The sequence below is a fragment of the Coffea arabica genome, chromosome 6c (assembly GCF_036785885.1).
Source record: "Coffea arabica cultivar ET-39 chromosome 6c, Coffea Arabica ET-39 HiFi, whole genome shotgun sequence".
Lineage (NCBI taxonomy): Eukaryota > Viridiplantae > Streptophyta > Magnoliopsida > Gentianales > Rubiaceae > Coffea > Coffea arabica.
The window spans coordinates 18,258,794-18,277,414 of record NC_092320.1 but is presented as its reverse complement, the minus strand read 5'-3'; the positions used below and the strand labels follow the sequence as shown (position 1 = coordinate 18,277,414).

At 34.7% G+C, this 18,621-nt stretch overlaps 2 protein-coding genes across 4 annotated transcripts; one reads left to right on the top strand and one right to left on the bottom strand.

Moving 5' to 3' along the window:
• Window positions 1-1,315: 1,315 nt before the first annotated feature.
• On the top strand, window positions 1,316-5,164 carry LOC113694288 (protein IQ-DOMAIN 12). Of its 3 annotated transcripts, XM_027213193.2 has the most exons (7): window positions 1,316-1,502; window positions 1,635-1,849; window positions 2,483-2,618; window positions 2,688-2,963; window positions 3,310-3,540; window positions 3,919-4,050; window positions 4,192-5,164. In XM_027213193.2, exons 3-7 carry the CDS (start codon window positions 2,544-2,546, stop codon window positions 4,732-4,734), a joined length of 1,257 nt encoding a protein of 418 aa, XP_027068994.1. In that variant the 5' UTR covers window positions 1,316-1,502; window positions 1,635-1,849; window positions 2,483-2,543; the 3' UTR covers window positions 4,735-5,164. The 3 variants fall into 3 exon arrangements, with proteins under 3 accessions (XP_027068994.1, XP_027068995.1, XP_071909314.1); XM_027213194.2 differs by lacking the exon at window positions 1,316-1,502 and having other exon boundaries at window positions 1,509-1,849; window positions 2,488-2,618; XM_072053213.1 differs by lacking the exon at window positions 1,316-1,502 and having other exon boundaries at window positions 1,509-1,849; window positions 2,440-2,618.
• Window positions 5,165-5,381: 217 nt separating this feature from the next.
• LOC113692581 (glucan endo-1,3-beta-glucosidase, acidic-like) lies at window positions 5,382-7,182 on the bottom strand. The gene is made up of 2 exons (XM_027211001.2): window positions 6,982-7,182; window positions 5,382-6,521 (listed from the first exon to the last, which is right to left on the bottom strand). The coding sequence occupies exons 1-2, from the start codon at window positions 7,058-7,060 to the stop codon at window positions 5,569-5,571; spliced, it is 1,032 nt and encodes a 343-aa protein (XP_027066802.1). The 5' UTR covers window positions 7,061-7,182; the 3' UTR covers window positions 5,382-5,568.
• Window positions 7,183-18,621: the final 11,439 nt, after the last annotated feature.

Genomic DNA, 18,621 nt, shown 5'->3' with positions numbered 1-18,621 from the left:
AAATAACAAATGCAATCTAGACTAAAAAGAGATAATTTTGTCATTATAACAAAAAAAATTATAGTGTAAATAAAATGTGCCTTATTTCCAGATCTACTTATAATTGCAGAGTAGACTGTGACAATATCATTTGGCATCAATTTCATATATACATATATATATATATATATATATATATATTTATTTATTTATTTATTTATAAATTTCCACAGACTTTGCCTACGGAATTTCTTAGTATGTACTAATAAAGCATAGTAACACTGGCATGTAAAAAATGTAATGATGACTTCAGCACAATTGTAACAAGTACCAATAAGAAGGAAAATGTTAATAATTAACTTGGTAATCATTAAATCATTAACTTATTACTAATCCTCAATATCTATCGAATGTGCTGTAAGCTCGGAAGCAAATCCCCACCAAACCTCCTCCCCAAGGAAAGATTAACCCTTTTATAGGAAAAGTTCCTATTTTGTGGTATATCCTAATTATGACCACTCTTACGTTAGTTAATTTTTTCTGAACTCTAAATTAATTGTATTTCAAAAAGTTCAATGCATTTGATCTTTTTCTAATAAATAAAAGTTTGGATGTGTAAGACTCCGATCAGCACCATGGGTCAAGACATACCAGCAGAATATGAATAAAAGTTTGGATAAGTTGGACTCCGATCACCACCACCCATGGTGGTCAAAGGCATGCCAATAGGATTATTCTAAATCCTAAATTGATTTTATTTCAAAAAGTTCAATGAATTTGATTTTTTTTTAATAAATAAAAGTTTGGACAGATTGTACTTCGATCAGCACTATGAGTTAAGGCATACTAGCAGAATCTGAATAAAAGTTCGAATAAATTAAGCTCCAATCACCACCATGGGGGTGGTCAAAGGCATACTAATAAGATTCGAACATACAACCTTTTATGAGAAAATAATCCCATCTTACCAATTAAACCAATACGATCTTTTGTGAGAAAATAGTTCTCTTGTCAATTGAACCGACTTGTGTTAGTGGACACATTTGGTCAATTACAATGCAATATCTAGCAAGTTGCACATAGACATGCCAAAAATTGAGATTGAAACATTAAAAGACTTGTTGATAAGATGTGAAAAACATGAGGAACAAATTTGACATATTTAGAATTGTAGAACGAAATCCTAAAACCAATTGAGATTTATCCAAAATGTAACAAAATGGCAGAAGAATAAAAACAAAGAGCACGCCCTTGGCCCTGGTTGCTCCAGCTTCATCACTGCCTCCTATTGACATTTTGACACTGTTATGTTAGGTTGGCTTTGCATGCAGACATTTTGAAGGGAACAAGTGCAAAGCCCAAAGGATAAACCAGTAAATTGCGAAGAAATAGACGTTTGAAATGGTCAGTGGAAGTTGTGGAAATGACTGTTAGATGGGAGACGGAAGAGGCAGAGAAAGAGGGAGGCCCCCGTTGCTATTAGAAACACACTTCCTTCAGTCCTCAGTCCTCAGTCCTCACAGGTCACTACCAAAAGTACCTGCAAAGGCTTCCATTATTGAGAGATCAATATTCAAAACTTTATTCATTTACTATTATATTCTGTCTAAAGTAGCTTTCAGTAATCTTAGTTGTTTTCTCTGATGTGCTTTCAGGATCACAGTTAAGGACAGCCCTTTTGATTTAAGAACTCATCTCAGCAAGCAGAAAGAGGAGGAATTAAGTATAGTTTGGACCGTCATCATCCAACAACAGTGACTTGACTTCAGAAGATATGGCAGATATTTTTTGACCATGAATGCTGTCTCTGAATTGATATGGCAGAGAATCTCTGTCTATCTCCCCTCATTTTCGCCTGTAAATTCTCCAGGTATGTCTTGCAATGCTTCTAGATTTTTACTCGTTTTATCTGAGAAAATAACTGAAACAGCCTTCCAAATTCCGCAGTTCTTGAGTAGTCCATTAAAGTGTTAATTTTTTCAAGTTGTTGAGTTCCTTAAGTCTGATTTACTTTGAAAACTCTTGCATGTATATTGTATAGCTAAAACTGTAACTGAAGAGAAAGACAACAAATCTTGATGATGACTAAGATCTTACAGAAGGCAGAGCAAGTAGGATACATACCTTACCTTATATTAGTATTTTCTCCTGTACTGGTTCTGTTGAAAATAGTCTTCTTGTGTTGTGTTCTCATCTCGTGCTGCCTGTATCAACCAGAACAAGGGTAATTTTTATTTGTTTCTTTATTTGTTTGAACAATGAATTTGAACTTGTTATGATTGTTATCATGGCATCTCTTCAGATAAGTTGATACAGGACACGTACCTTTCTTTATATTAGTATTTTCTCCTGTACTGGTTCAATTGAAAATAGTCTTCTTGTGTTGTGTTCTCATCTCGTGCTGCCTGTATCAATCAGAAAATGTGTAATTTTTATTTGTTTCTTTATCTGTTTGAACAGTGAATTTGAACTTGTTATGATTGTTATCATGGCATCTCTTCAGAGTAGTTGATACAGGAGTACGAGACCACTAAATTTGGTTGCTGAAGACTTGGGAAGCAGCGATGGCAAAGAAAAGAGGCTGGTTTTCTTTTGTGAAAAGACTTTTTATTCCAGAGACGAAACCAAAGAATGAGAAGGTTAGTTTGATTCTCGTTTTGAGTTTTGTGATTGAGCTTTAACTAATGTCTGTATGAATGAATTTTCAGAAATCAAATAGATTGGGATGGATATTTGGAAGGCTCAAGTTCAAACAGTATCCTGAAATTGCAGCACCCCAGAAGACACTGAGTGAGGCAACAGAAGAACAGAGAAAGCGTGTCCTTGCTGTTGCTAATGCAACAGCAGCTGCAGCAGAGGCGGCAGTTGCTGCTGCCAATGCTGCAGCTGAGGTTGTCAAGCTCACGAATCTCCCTCGTGAAGTTGAAAGGAGGAGAAGAAACTTGGCTGCCATCAAAATTCAAAGTTCATATCGTAGACATTTGGTGAGCATCTTAAAGAATTTTTCTCTCCTAAACTTAATTCTGCAGCAGCTGATGATACAACTACTTAAAAATCTTCATGTAATTTCTTCCTTATTATATGGCATATTACAGCTGTTTTTTTCCATGAAAATTAAGATGCTGCATCTCATGAAGTTGATGATATTTTCTGCTGCTATTGGAGAGGTGTTAAGTTCAAATTAGTTTGGTTTACTCACAAGCATGGGATATCTGTTCAATCCAAGTACTGTGCTTTCAATAAATAGTTAGAAAAAGTTTCAAGTTATTGGGAGCCACAACTACAATGACTGATTTTTTTTTTCCTTTTTCTTACTGTGGTTTTGTTTAGGCAAGGAAAGCGTTAAGTGCAATGAAGGGACTGGTGAAGCTTCAAGCAGTGGTACGTGGAGAAATTGTGAGAAGAAAAGTTGTCCCCAGATTGAAATGTTTGCCATCACTTGCAAAGACAGAGCTACAAATGTGTCGAATTCGAGTTCCGCTCTTCGATAAAGATCTTACTGATGGGGAATGGATGCAAACTCTTAGCCCCAAAAGAAGTGTGAAATTTGAAGAACTGAAAGTAAGTTATGAATTTGCTTGCAAATTTTCATGGAGTTTGAGATGACAGTTTGTAAATGATGAATCGGCTATGTCACAGAGAACAAAACTATTATCAAAGGACATCTTAAATAAATAGACTAATAATGCAGAAGAAAGTTTTCTGTGCTTTCTTGCAGCAGCTCGTTTTTGTAGGTAACATAGTTTTTCACTGTTAATTTTGGAGTTCAGGAATAGCTTTCCACAAGTTTGGAAACATCACTAGATGAAGTGATTAAGAAGATCATGTAATTGAATTGTGAATCTTAACCTTCATACCTCATACGAAGTACCATTTCTGACTTCTGAACAAGCTAGAAGCAAAGCAAATTTCATAACTTTCCACTTTCATCATCAACAGCTTCATGGCAACAGAAACATGAGCTGGGATTTGAGCTTGGTAACAAAGGAAGAAATGGACGCCTTGTGGTTCAAGAAGCAAGAAGCTACTATGAAAAGGGAGCGCATGAAGAAATACTCATATTCACATCGGGTAACTTCATTCGTATTTAGAAACTTACCGATTCATAATCTGCTGGGGCTTTTATAAGAGCCATTAGCTCTTTGTCCATCTATCCAAAAAAATAAATGAATCTTTACATTAGTTCTTTTCAAAAACTATTGTTTGTTTCAGGAGATTAGGAATGATCAAATCCTACAAGAATCAATGAAGAAAGAAAATGGAAGGCATAGCAGCCGATTTAATCAATGGAATGAAGTCAATCTTTTGGAAAGAGGAGAAAAAGAAAGATCACGATCATTTGCACATCCAAATGTTTTTGCGGGTGACACAGATAAAATGAGACAACTCAAACTGAACAGTAGTGCAAGCAAGCAGGATTCAACAGAACCAGTTATCAATTCCCCCATTTCACTACCAAGGAGGTCATTTTGTCATGTAAAACAAAAATCAATTGGAGATGACAGCTCTTTACCAAATTCTCCTATGTTCCCAACTTACATGGCTACGACAGAATCTGCAAAAGCAAAGACCAGATCTGTGAGCACACCAAAACAAAGGCTTTTGTTATCTGAATCATTCTCAGGTCAGCATTCTCCATACAAGGTCAGGCTTTCTTCATGGCGTTCACTCAATGGAGAAATAAACAACTGTAATAGAAAGAGTGGCATTTTTCAACCACCGCAAACAAATTCCAGAGCATTTCGTTGGGATTAAGAATTCCAGGTCTATGTCCCTTGTCTTATGGTGAAGGCACAGGAGAATGCTGAAGAGCTTCAAGCAACTTTATTCTGGTTACTCAGCAGTTTATGACAGACTATAGTCAAATCCTTCACTTTCTAAATGATATAACTGAGTTTCCCAGCTTGAGCAGTTAATGTTGAATGGCCACAAGAACGACTGCATTATGGTTTTCTTCATGAACTGGATGTATAGGACATTTACATGTGTACATATTTACAAGCCTTAGTCCCCGCTTTTGTCTTCTTTTTTTTTTTTTTTTTTATTTTGGTTGACCTCAAGAGGGTGTTATTGTTCCTTTCAATAATTTCTTAGTTTTGATCAAATTTTGAAGAATCGACACTCGACTGTTATTTGTGCCGCGAGCATTTTTATTGAAAAGTTTTGATGGAGATTTTGCTTTTGATGGATTAATTTTCTTTTTCCTTTTTTCCCCTCATTTTATTTGCTTCTGCTGTGATATGCTGTCAATTTTCAGTCGTTATCAGGCCTTTTTCCCCCCCTCCATCTTCAAGAAGAAAAGAAACTGAGCACTGTTTTCTAGGATAGCAATGTAGATCACCAAAAAGTACAAGATAGTTTGAAGTAGAAAAAACATCTGGGTTGTTTCCAGAGCAGCGGTATAGGATAGCAATTACCCGATTTCAATAATAGTAAGACACCTCTTTATTAGAACAAAGGTTTTCAGTAACATACGGGTTGGAACTTGGAATTTGAGCAACCCTTATTCAACAAGAAATTGGTATAAGATGCATTGATAAGATTAAGGAGTCTACTCCCATTCCTATAGACCTTTGGTTCCTCAGTCTATCAGAAAGTGATCTGGTACTTTGGTTGCCTATTTGGCAGAAAGAGTCCAAAATGCTTCTCATATTCTGGACTCTTTTGATCTTCATCAAACAAAGCAAAAATGTATGTTTCAATATTTCTTCGGGGCCTTTTTGGAGTTCCTGATCCCCCTGTCACATGCCCAATCAAGTTACTGTTGTAAGTTCTGGCATTATCTATTGATGTTGCTTGTCCTCCTGCTGATGGCCAACCACTCTCTGATACAACAATTTCAATAGATGATCCTCCTGCCTTTTCAAGTGCCGAGTATGTAGCATCCACAAGAGCATCGAAAAGATTTTGGTACCTTACACCATCTGGTGTAACAATGCCAGAAGATGTAAAAAGAGCATACTGAAGACTAATGTCTCTGGGATTGCCTGTGTATGCAAAGAATGGATACACGTTAACAAGTAAAGGGGCACGGTTTCTTGCTAAGAACTGAACGATGGGATTGATAAATGATCGAACTTCTTGTCTGAATATTCCAGCTGATGGAGGATAGCTCTGTCCAACTAGTCCAGTTTCAACAGCAGTGGAAACTTTAACCTGGTTTCCTAGCCCTGCTGCAGAAATTGCATTATAGATGTTTTGCATGGCAGGGAGAAGAAATCTTGTGTACTGAGCTGTGTCTCTCAGAGGACTGACTTCATTTCCAACGGCAATGTACCTGAACCTGACATTAGGATAGTTTCTGACATTGTTGTGGACCCAATTATTGGCACTAGCTTGGCTAGCAGCAATGTTCTGAAGATCAATATTAGGGACCCCCAGTATGAGCTCAATGTTTGATCCTCCAAGGGCTTGAAGGGTTGGCCGATGTGGATCGTAGATTCGCATTCTTCTGATGTTGTTCTGTTTGCATAGGGCCACAACATCTGCTGGAGATGGCAATCTGCTACCCAGCCTTCCATAGCAAACCCCTGTCTGAGCTCCTGCATTAGATTACATGCGATGTTCACTGATCAGTGAAATCATTCTTCTGGGAAAAAAAAACCATGTAAAAGTTTTTGCACCTTACTAATCTAGTAGATGAAATAAAGTTAAATCTTAGTACTTAGTAGGGGCAGTTCCTGAGAAATTATGTTCTAAAAATTGGCTGATTTTGCTTGTGATTGTGCAGCATGGCTTAGCAAGCCTTCAAAGTGCTACCAAAAATTAGATTTGGAATAATACGCCTATGCTTGTAGACATGATTAGTATGCTTAATATGCAAACAGACTTTATATGCTTAACTAAAGAAAAATTAGAGGTCAATTATTTTGCAAAAATTCTAATTTATCAGATCAGCAGTCTAGATGATGCCTTGAAAAAGAAACCACAATGCTACATCTGCCTAAAATCTAATAAAAAAGACTGATAGGGAGAAGGGGGAGGGAGAGGAGAAAGCAAGACCTGTGAAATCAAGGGTAGCTACTATCAGCAGGCCAAGCAAAATCATAATGGCCCTGGATTGTGGTTTTGCACTAACCATGGAGATAAAAGGAGATGGTGCTGTAACACTTTTCTTGTGCTACTTAATGCTTAATAGCAGCACTGCAAAAGCTCCCATTTATAGTGTGGGAGGAATAAAAAAGAAGATTAAAATAAGATAGTTAAATCTAATAAACTCCAATGCCGGTCAATTCATCAGTAATGATAAATCTATACCAAAAAAACTCTCCTAAGTTTGCCAACTTCTGGACTCATTCTCAGGTTTTAAAAGTCAGTCAAAAATAGAAAATCTTGCCATGTCCTAGATGAGATTGCTTTTCGCAATCGACAAGATAATAGTCTCTCATAAGCCACCTTGATTTGCTCGTGAACTTGGACAGCAGCATGTTTTCACTGGGTACAGTGTCTTATTTCAAAGTGCTACGTTTGCAGAAAAACTTTTCTATGATACAATAAAACAGTATGGTTCACTTCAAACAGTTTCCAGAAACTCAGTTGGATAATGACACCATGCATATGATGCTTATAAGCTCCTACTTGAAATTTCATGGCATAAACTGCAAGGCCACGTCTAGTTTTTGTGTGGAAAATCGTTAGACAAATAAATTTTCTGGCCCAAAATCTGAAACGCAATAAGGACTAAGAGGCATTATCTTTAAATTTAAGAAAACTAGAAGAAATATTCTAATGTTGGTTCCCATAATGACATCGAAGAATAATGTGTCAAGGTTGTTATAGATGTCAAAATGTTGTTGCATGGTGACGCTTGTAGTATAAAAAAGTGGGAAAAGACCAGAGAAAAATTCTGCGTTAAGCAGTACAAATTGACTAAAATGATTCCAGGAGTCCATAACTTGGATATGGAATGTTGTCAGACCAGAGAAACAGTCAAAACTTGGATAACATCGGACGTTTCCAACCTAACAGAGGCAAGCTTCTGTCTCTTCAACTCTCAAAGTCAAAGGTACAACTCCATTGAATGCCCGCCCTTCAAACAAAGTAAAGTAATCGCAAATGAATTTTAGTACAATGACAAAAGCAACAACAGCTTTATCTACCAGCATCTACTTTTACCTTGGGAATACCTATTGATACATTTTTCAAATACAAAAGTTCAGTCTCTTTCCATGAATTGGTGAATTATATTAGACAACTGAGTGTGTTTGGAGTGTGAGTTATTTGGCCAAATATATTTGCTTACATCACCATTACAATTTTCAATACACCTTTTTATCTTCCCAATTACCTTTTTATCTCACATACATCACATCACAAAAAGTGCTACAGTAAAAATATCTCAAATAACTTACAATCCAAACACACTAGTGTTTCTTTATATAAAGTAAAATTAATCTTCATAAATTTCATCATAAAAGTGAGATAGTTAAACCAAATAAAAATATAGGAGAGATAAAAAAGATGCAAGGTTGTCTGTCTGCTTGGCTAGTCAAGCATGAGCTAACTCATAGATTTTTGGGATTTGATTATCAAGGAATAGAGATTTTACAAAGAAAGTCCGAGAATTGACACTCTATTATTGTTATTTTATATATGTATAGTTACAATTATCTACATTCCCAATGCGCCTATATGATGTAGTACCCGGCGGGTTGTTAGATGGTGTATATCATCTTACGAAAATAGAGTATGGTATGAATCAATGAAAAGTGGTATGGGTAAAAGTATTTATTTAAAAGAGGAATCCTAAAATTCTATCTGAAAGGGTATGAAAAAGTGTGGATTTTCAGGAACAAGAATCTTATGATATGTTGGGAATCTCTTGTGATAATCATCCAACTTGAATGATAGATGTATGTTCTAAAACCAATCATACCATGATGCAGAAATTCTAAACATCTAATTGGGTCACATTCTAATTATTAAACATATGAAGCATCATTATCATTACTATATAAAAAAGTACTATGAGTTTTTGGTAATTTGGAGTGTAAATATAAGCACTCTTGTGATCTTGACTTTCACTATTTCAATTATATCCTTATTTATTGATGATTGAAATTTTATATTATGCTTTTTAATTTATTTTGATGATTAAAATTCATTATATCATATCTACTGATTTAGAAGAAAGTAATAGTTGATGACAAGACAAAATGTTAAGTATTAGACACCAAGTAGGATCTATTCTTAGTTTTCTATTTGTCCAAAATACCATTCTACCTAATAATTAGATTTATTGCATTTTAATAATAGCAATAATTGTAGCAGTTGGGAAAAAATTGTAACCTTAATTAAATTTGAATTATGAAGACAATAAATAAAATATCACACTCCAAACTAATGTGTCTTTAAAAAAAATAAAATAATTATTTTTACCTTTTTAAACTCCAGTAGGCTCGAACTCAAACTCAACTCTGTTCGAACTCAAATTTGATAAAATTAGTCGAGACTTGACTCAATTAGAATAAAACTCGACTCAAATCAACTCGTTTGCAACCACATTGTATCCACCAAAAAAAAGGACTACAACCAATCCAACCATTAGCAAAGTGATTTCAAACACAGGGATGAAGTATACTTGGATCAAGCCTAGGGATGGCGGTCACCCGCCCCACGGGAGGCTAATAGGGAGGGGGCGGGGGGAATTCCCCCCCCCCCCCCCCCGCGCTTAGAAACGGGGCGAGAGACGGGGGAGTGTACCCCCACCCCGCCACCCACTTTAAAAAAATAAATATATAAAATATATATGTATATAATTATATATAAAATATATAATTTAATTAGTTACAAACTTATGATAATGATATTATTAGTTATATGTATTATATGATGTCGATTAGTATATATAATATAATTGATATTATTAATTATACTAATAATTATATATGTGTACTAATACAAATTATTAATAGGTTATACTAAATTTACTAATACATTTATTCTAAATCCCTAATTACACTTAATACAATAACATTTTTTTCTTAAAAAAAGCACAAGCACAAGAATGAATTAGTGATTGTATTTGTGCAAAAAGTAAAAACTTGACTACTTTAGTTATATTTATTTCATCTTGTTGGATTGTATTTAAATAATTTTTGTTTGATTATTTTTATAAGTTTCAATTGTAAAATTACAATGAATAATAATTTGATGATGTGTTGATATTTTAGTACTTGATTATTTGCTAAAATTTAACCATAATAAAATTATATAACAAATTTTTATTAGCCCCGCGGGGGCACCCGTTGGGGAAACGGGGCGGGGCGGGGGGAGCGGGGGACGGGGGATGGGGCGGGGGCGGGGGGAGTTTGTAGTAGGGGTGCAAACGAGCCGAGTTTTGGTCTAATCGAGCCGAGTTTCAGTTAATTTTGTCAAGCTCGAACTCGAGCTCGAGCTCGACGAACTCAAAATATTGAGCTCGAGCTTAAAAAATAAAAAAATAATAATTATTATTTTATTTTTAAAAATAAAAAATAAATATTTATTTTTAAAAATAAATAAAATAATAATTTTTTAACAAATAATAAAATATTAGGGATATATGTAATTTTACTATTAAAATAAAAAATAAAAAATATATATAATTGAGCTCGCGAGCCAACGAGTTTAATGTTTTTTCGTTCGAGCTCGAGCTTGAGATCGACTTAATTGCTCGAGCTTAATATTGACGAGTTCGAGTCGAATTCGTATTCGAACCGTTCGCGATTTGTGAACATCCCTAGTTTGTAGGCAGCGGGGCGGGGGATGGAGCCCGCCCCAACCCCGCCATGTTGCCATCCCTAATCAAGCCTATGCAAGTTCATGGAAGAAAAAGAATTGAAATTCCCCCAAAGGTATATGGGCCCAAACTCGAAAAGGTCGAATCTCAAAGGCCCAAATCCATTTTCTAACTGCAATTTTTGAAATTTGCCGCCAGACACGGCCTATAACATACGCAAACACACTACCAGTGCTCTGTTTTTCCAACTTTCCTAAATCCAACAGTCTTTGGTTTAGTATTTAAGGACTCTGCTCATCATATCATCGAGGGTTTCATTCCTTGATCTTCGAATAGTAAGCAAAAGTATCCAAAAGAGAGCGACATACTTCATCATTATTCATATCGTCTGCAGTTTCGTCTTCTTTCTTTATCCCTAGTAACAAACTACCTGTATCTGGTTTTTTTTTTTTTGAAAACTATCTGATTTGATTCTTGGGTTTGGGAGATTTGAGCTTCTAAGAATACATTCTTGGTTTGGTTGGTTGGTTGGTTTCTGTTGTTACCATCGAACGTGGGAGTTGCTACGAATGGAATGGCTGGGAAGAAGAACAATTCGGTACAAAGAAAATCATCCTCCCGAATTATTGGGAGTAAGGATTGAAAAGTTGATCGAGTAGTTTCGGTTCTTGATGGTCGTGAAAAGAATGGGAAAAGAAAGAGAATATTGGATACTCTAAAAAGATGGAAACGCAGCAGCAAGAACAAGATTGGTGCAATTAGTACTTTCAAGACTAAGCAGCAGGAGGGAAATTTGGTGATTTCTGCTGATCAAACCCGCTGCAAAAGTCGACGACAAATACGTTTTGAAGAAGGCTCTGAGTGCAGTTAGGTTAACGCCCCGCTTTGCAGAAATCATCTCTACAGCAAAAGCCGAGAAAACTGATGTCCATCAAGGCAAAGAAAGACCGGAAAGGAAACAAGACAGAGAGGAAGAGGTGCATAAAGCAGCAAGAATCAGAGAAGCAGCTGAGCGATTAAAGAAGAAAGAAGATGAATTGAGGCAGAAGGAAAGGGTAGCTGCCCGTTTTGCGCTACAGAAGATGGAAAGCACAGTTGATTTTGAGGACAATCCCACGATTCTCAAGGAACTTGAGCAACTAAGTCAATGTTCTCCGTCTTACTTTGTCCGAGGATGCAATGGGCCAGCTGTGCTGGTATTCAGAGGCTTAAAAACGGGTAAAATTGTGCGTCCTTTAGGACAACTTGGCTTGCACTTGAAGTAGGAATTCATGGCAGCGGATGATGATGAAGACACATATTTGACTCGGGAAGTAGAAGAGGGAGAGATCGTCGATTCCTAGTAGTTTTGCACATCATGTTAACTTGCGTTGTAGATATCATCAAATACTAGAATTCTGCACATCATGTTAACTTGAAGGGAATATTGCAGAAACCCCCCCTGAGGTTTCTGACACTTGCACTCACATCCCTTATAGTTTAAAAAATTGCACTCACCTTTCCCAAACTTATTGATTCTTTGCATATTTAGTCCAGGCCATTAAAATATTATTTTAGGGAGTAAAATGAGAAATTTGTGCTAGATTTGCCCTTTGTGCTATATGCTAAGTAGTATTAGCAAAGGAATGACAAAGTACTACAAATCAATTAACAATTAATAAACTTTAAGAGGTATAGTTTATGGGCAAATATGCATTACTTATTCAAAGCACCAGTTCTTTATGAGCATTTTACTTTCAAACATTTAATATATGATAAATACATCAATGTTTGGAAATAAAATTCAAAAAGTGTTACAGTAATATTCTTACAAAAAAGAAACCGATAGGTTATATATTTAATATAAATTAAATGGTTTTAAAAAAAGAAATGGCCCATAAAGTGTTAATTCTTTATGATTTTCCTCCATTACATGAACAAAGTATTGGTTCTTTATGGGTATTTTATTCTGAATCATTTAATTTATATTAAATACATAAATGTTTGCAACTAAAATTGAAAAAGTGTTACACTAATATTTTTATGAAAGGGAAACTGGTAGGTTTGTATTTAACAAAAATTAAATATGTGAAAGTAAATACAAATTTAAATAGATGTTTCAGATTTTTTATTATTTTTTTCATTCACTTTGATGGCATTCATTTTTTCCCCTCTAATTTGGTAGAGGTTGGATAGAATGTTTTTGTCTCTTTCTATCATATAAGAGGACATGGGAAAATTTTTTCTTTTCATAAATTAACTTTTTATGCACTAACAGTATTTGCGATTTTTTTACACTAGAAGCTATACATGTGTATGATTTGAATTTCAAATTTGAGTTCATATTATGTGTCATGATCTAAACTTGCTAATATAAAAATTTGTACAATGACAGTGCATAAAAAACTCAAGCTTTTTTTAATTGTGTTAAGAAATTTTTTTCCTTTTTGGCAAATTACACTTCAAATTTGATTGAAATATAATTTTAGAAAGCACTTGTGGATTAACAATTAAGATGATTGTATCAAACAATTTTAATTAATTAAAATATCTAATTGATTTTTTAAACATCTCCTTTTGCATGAAAGACAAGTTTTTGTATAATATTGTCCAAACCACGACCAATATAGAAATTGATTTAATCCATCACATGTGAAGAGAAAGAGGGATAGAAAGATTAGTTAGGCGGTGGGGTTATCAGATCTACATGTGTCAAAAGTCACAATCTATCCTAACTTTAGTACCAGAAAAACCTCTTTCAACTAGAGATGATAATTGGGGCGAGTGCTCATGGGAGGTTGATGAAGCAGGCAAGGGGTCATTTTCTCCTCCCGTTAAAAAACAAGGTGAGGGACGGGAGAGTATACTCCCACCCTGTCACCAACCTAAAATAAATAAATAAATATATTTAATAATATTGGTTATCCTAATAATTATACATTTATACTAAGACAAATTATTGATTAATTATACCTATAAATTTATAATAAATTACTAATTACACTGTTTACTAATTATATATTCACTCTATTAGCCCCGACAATAGGCAAATTCCTACTCCCAACAACGAAGTGATTTGAGGGAGGCATGGAGTTTATTGAAGTTTATTGAAGTAAAGAACTGCAATAAGCAATTCCCACAGCCCAAACGTACATGTGCCGAACCCGGAAAGGCCCAAATAAAAGAAGCTAAAAAGCTCAAGCCCGTAAACTCTGCGTTTGAATTTGCCGCCAGACTGAGACCCGAACTCCCGAACAACATAGGAAAAGGAAACCACTACTTTCCTAATACCGAAGTATATTTAACAACCACTCTGTTCATTGTTCTTTTCACAAAAAAATTACAAGCAGAAATTAAGAAGCAAGTGATCATATCGACGTCTAGGTTTCATTCCTCGGTGCTTGAAGAGTAAGCAGACATTATCGTAGATAGCCTCGAGAATTTCTTGTTTTCTTCATCTTCCTCAGAAGGAGTCATATCTCTTTGATCAATTAGTAATAGGGTTCTCTTGGATTTTGCAATTTCGGTTCTTGGGTTTGGTTAAGATTGTAGATTTTAACATCTATCATTCTAGGGTTTGTTTCCTCCATTACCATCCAACATGACTGTTCCTGGGAAAGGCGCAGTTGGGAAGCAGAACAATTTAGCAGACAGAAAATTGACTTCTCGAATTAATGGGAGCAACAACAAAGGAGCGGCCCAAGTCCTAGTAGTTCTAGATGGTAATCAAAGGAATGGGAAAAAGAAGAGAATAATGGATACATTAAAAAGGCTGCGATGCAGCAAGAACAGGGTTGGCGCAAGTACTTTTAAGCCTAAGCAGCAGCAGGAAAATGGTATTGTGACGATTACCACCGGTGATCAATGCTGCTGTACGAGTGAAGCTAATCTTGCCGACGAATATGTTTTGAAGACGGCGTTATGTGCTGCAAGGTTAACACCCCGCTTCGCCGAAATTATTTCCGTAGCAAAAGCTGCAAAATTTAACGTCGATCAAGAATAGGAGAGAACGGTAAAAAAAACAGGGCAAAGAGGAAGAGGAGCTAAGATCAGCCGAGCAATTGAAGAAGAAAGAAACTGAATTGAGGCAGAGGGAAAGAGAAGCTGCCCGCATTGCGTTACAGATGATAGAAAGCACTGTTGATTTGGAAGACAATCTCATGATTGTGAAGGAACTTGAGCAACTAAGTCAGTGTGCTCCCTCTTACATTATCCATGGATGCAACGGACCAGCAGTGATGGTATTGAGAGGTTTAAAGAATGCCAAAGTTTTGCACCCTTTAGAGCAGCTTGGCTTGCACTTGAAGGAAGAATTCAGGGCAGTGGATGATGATGATGAAGACGCATATTTGAGTCGTGGGGAAGTAGAAGAAGGAGAGATCATCGAATCCTAGTATTTTTTCACATAATGTTAAATTGCGTTGTAGATATCATCAAATACTAGAATTCTGCACATCAAGTTAACTTGCGTTGTAGATATCATCGAGTTTTTCAAATTGTTAACTTTTTGTTCATAACTTGATATATTGAATTCAACCTTGAGTTGCAGCTTTGATTTCTTGTTTTGTATTACTAATGTGAGAGTTCATATAGCTATTTAGTTTTGTACATATCTTGAGTTTATGAATTCTTGTTTTGTACGTTAATGAATTCAGAGCTTGAGTTTATGCTAGTTTTTCACTGACGAGTAAATTGAAGAGGTTTATGCGTACTTGGAGAGTTCAGTCTTCACTTAAACACAGTCATCCGTTCAAGATGAAGGCATTTTCTTGTTTCATGAAAGAGTGGTAGAATACCAAAAATTGTCCAGGTATTGACATCTCAGCAGAGCTATGCATAAAAGGTAAGGTTATTTGGTGTATCTCAGGTTCCTGAAAGCTGCGAAAAACCTAAGAATTGTCTTGAAATTAAGTACTAATTTCAGCTTCTGTCACAAGCTGCCATTCAGCTGTTTAGTGTTCTGCTATACATGACCCAAAGTGTTTGATTAAACTACGAAGAACATAAGAGTAATACATATGATCATCCTTTATACCTTGAAGAAGGCTATGGAGAAAAGAAAATTGGAGATCAGAAGAAGCAGAGCATTCTATTCTATCTCATTTTATAATGATAATGGTAGATTTTAGGCATTACCAATTTGACTAATACCTGCATAAATGTTGTATTCTATCGCCAATTACCCTTGTTTGCTCATCCTTTGTGTGCAGATTACAAAAGCACGCTCTCTTTATTGCACAAGTAATGCACAAGTAATGCTTGCAAGGTACACTGGACTGGTTGCACACTAGACTAAATGAATCAAGTTGTGAATCGGCAACGTCAAGACTCGACTCAAGGTTGGTCAACATTCAACTCGAGTCGAGTTTGAGTACAGAAAAACTCAATTAGTCAACTCGCCAGCCGCTTGATATTACATATATATATATATATATATATTATATAATTTTTTATTTTAATAGTAAAATTGCATGTATATTCATAATATTTTATTAAGAAAAATTTACTATTTTTAGTTTTTTATTTCCATTAAAAAAATTTTATTAGTCACAACTTAATTAAAATTTCAAATCTTCAAAAATATTAATATTGATACCAAAACAAGGGCTCTTAGGACAATAAAATCTTTGTCGTTTGTACTTAATGTTAGATCTGCCCAAAAAATAGAAAATAAAAGCAAAGAAAAAAACTCAATATCTCTACCAATAAAATTTCTATTCTCAAAAAGTGAACAATTAGAAAAACAAAAAGATTTATATGTGATACTCATCTATACTCTATTGTTAACAGAAATAACACACAAAATACTACAAAGTGTTCAAATTAAAAGAATATATATCTCTTCACTTTTCAAAAGATGGTGCATATAACTTCATATTGAGAAATTTCATCAAGATATGGACAAATTCAACTTACGTAACATGAAAAATAATAATGATAAAGCATGCAACTGATATTTATGCAAACAATTAGTTTTTATTTTATTTTATTTATTTATTTACCCTTCTCTATACTCTTTTTTCATCCCAACAATCAGGTATATGATTCGAATGCTGAATAGAAAAGAACTCTAAAAGACCTACCTTGGCCACTGAACCAACCCAGTAATTAGCAAACATTTAACTTTTGCGTAGCATGCAAATTTAGGTAATCCAACTTTTAAAAGAAAAATAAAAATTTGTTTATCTAATTAAAAATCAAACAATTGTAATTCTATTATCATAATTGTTTGTCATGGGAAAAAGAAAAAAAGTAATTAAAAGTATCAATATTATACATACTATTGAATATATTGATACTTTTGTCAAATCATTTCGTATTTGGTTAAATCTTTATTTTAAAAAATTTTTAATTTTCCATCTTCCTTAATTAATTGTCCTTAAAACCATTATTTTAAATTGAAAGAGACCAAATGTATCGTTATCTGTTAAAAATTCTGGGGAGATTTTATATGAATTTGTAAATATAACATTTTGTGAACTTTTATTTTGCTTTTAAAATAATGGTTTTAAAGAAAATTAATTAAAGAAGATAAAAAATTAATAAAAAAGAAAATATGCAAATATTAAATTTGTTAAAATAACTTTTCACAAATAAATTTTAATGTATAAAATATTATATTTTATGATATTATAATCACATGCAAATCACGTGACCTATTACTAGTTAGTTTAAGTTTTTTTTTTTTTTTTTGATAGGGTGCTTTGATAGCGTCTTTTCCTGTGGTTACTAGGTGCGTTTTTCCGCGCAATGCGCGGGCGGCAGGTTAGTGTGGTTCAGTACTGGTTAGTCTTAGTATTTAAAATCTGCGTCGATGCTTAAAATGTACAGTGGGCTGTATTTAATGCTTAGTATTTTTTTCATGTTTGCAGTTGTTGAATTTGATTTGGTTAGTATTTTTTATTGTCTTTATTAACTAATAGTGTATTGTTTTCATTAATAGGTAAATAATACTTCTAGCCAAATTTTTTTGGTCTGAGTTTGTTATCCTTTCATTTGTTTATTTTAAGTGTACGTCACATTCTTTAGCAGCAGAGTAATTTTTTCTGCTATTCACATGCGCACAGTTCGTATTTGTTTGAAAGTGAGACGTGGAGTATAAGTATGAGCTGGTTTGCTGAGTTTAAGTTGTTGGTTCTTTAGCAGCAGAATAATTTTTTCTGCTATTCACATGCGCACAGTTCGTATTTGTTTGAAAGTGAGACGTGGAGTATAAGTATGAGCTAGTTTGCTGAGTTTAAGTTGTTGGTTTACGAGATTTTGTTTTCGTGACAGGTGAAATAATGGCGGTGAACGATGAAGTATTTTCAACACTTCAAGATTGTAGTGCTGTACAGATTTTGAAGTTTTCTTTATCAGATGCATAGAGTTTATAGATAGTTCACGTGAGCAGTGTGTAATAAATGGTTTTGTCTCATTGAGTTCAGATGCATGTGATTTTTTTTCAGGGGTGCATAAATGTTGGCTTTGGGAATCTTTGGGATCAGGCATGCAAACTCACTGTCTATTTTGTGTATATATATATGAGCATAGGATGTAGATGTTTTTTTTCGTGGTTTAGAGATGGAGTATACTCATAATCGTTTTGCGGTATTACGTGATTTGCATCCTGATGTTGAAGTCATGTTCAATCGATTGTCATTAGCTGGTGTGGTGGGGTCTTTGCCTGGCCATAATGGAGATACCACCTGTTTGAATAGTTCTAACAGGGCCTTGGCAAATAATATTTTGCTGCGGAATGAGATATATGACTTGTTTAAGAGTTTTTATCGAAGATCTGAGAGGATTGCCGTGTTGGATGAAGTTTTGGGAGATATTGGAGAATTTCCTTTTCTTCAGATAATTGCTCACCGCATGCAAGTTGAGGTCGAAGAACAGAAGAAAGCTGCTGAGAGTGCTATGATTTAGTGGTTTTCTGGGCTTTTTTTGTGTTTCATATGTAC

Excerpts from the sequence above, each read along its gene's own strand:
- LOC113694288 (XM_027213193.2), top strand. The coding sequence starts at position 2,544 with ATGGCAAAGAAAAGAGGCTGGTTTTCTTTTGTGAAAAGACTTTTTATT. Across the intron at positions 2,964-3,309 it reads GTTCATATCGTAGACATTTG|GCAAGGAAAGCGTTAAGTGC; the intron begins GTGAGCATCTTA and ends GGTTTTGTTTAG. Across the intron at positions 3,541-3,918 it reads TGAAATTTGAAGAACTGAAA|CTTCATGGCAACAGAAACAT; the intron begins GTAAGTTATGAA and ends CATCATCAACAG.
- LOC113692581 (XM_027211001.2), bottom strand. The coding sequence starts at position 7,060 with ATGGTTAGTGCAAAACCACAATCCAGGGCCATTATGATTTTGCTTGGC. Across the intron at positions 6,522-6,981 it reads AGCTACCCTTGATTTCACAG|GAGCTCAGACAGGGGTTTGC; the intron begins GTCTTGCTTTCT and ends AATCTAATGCAG.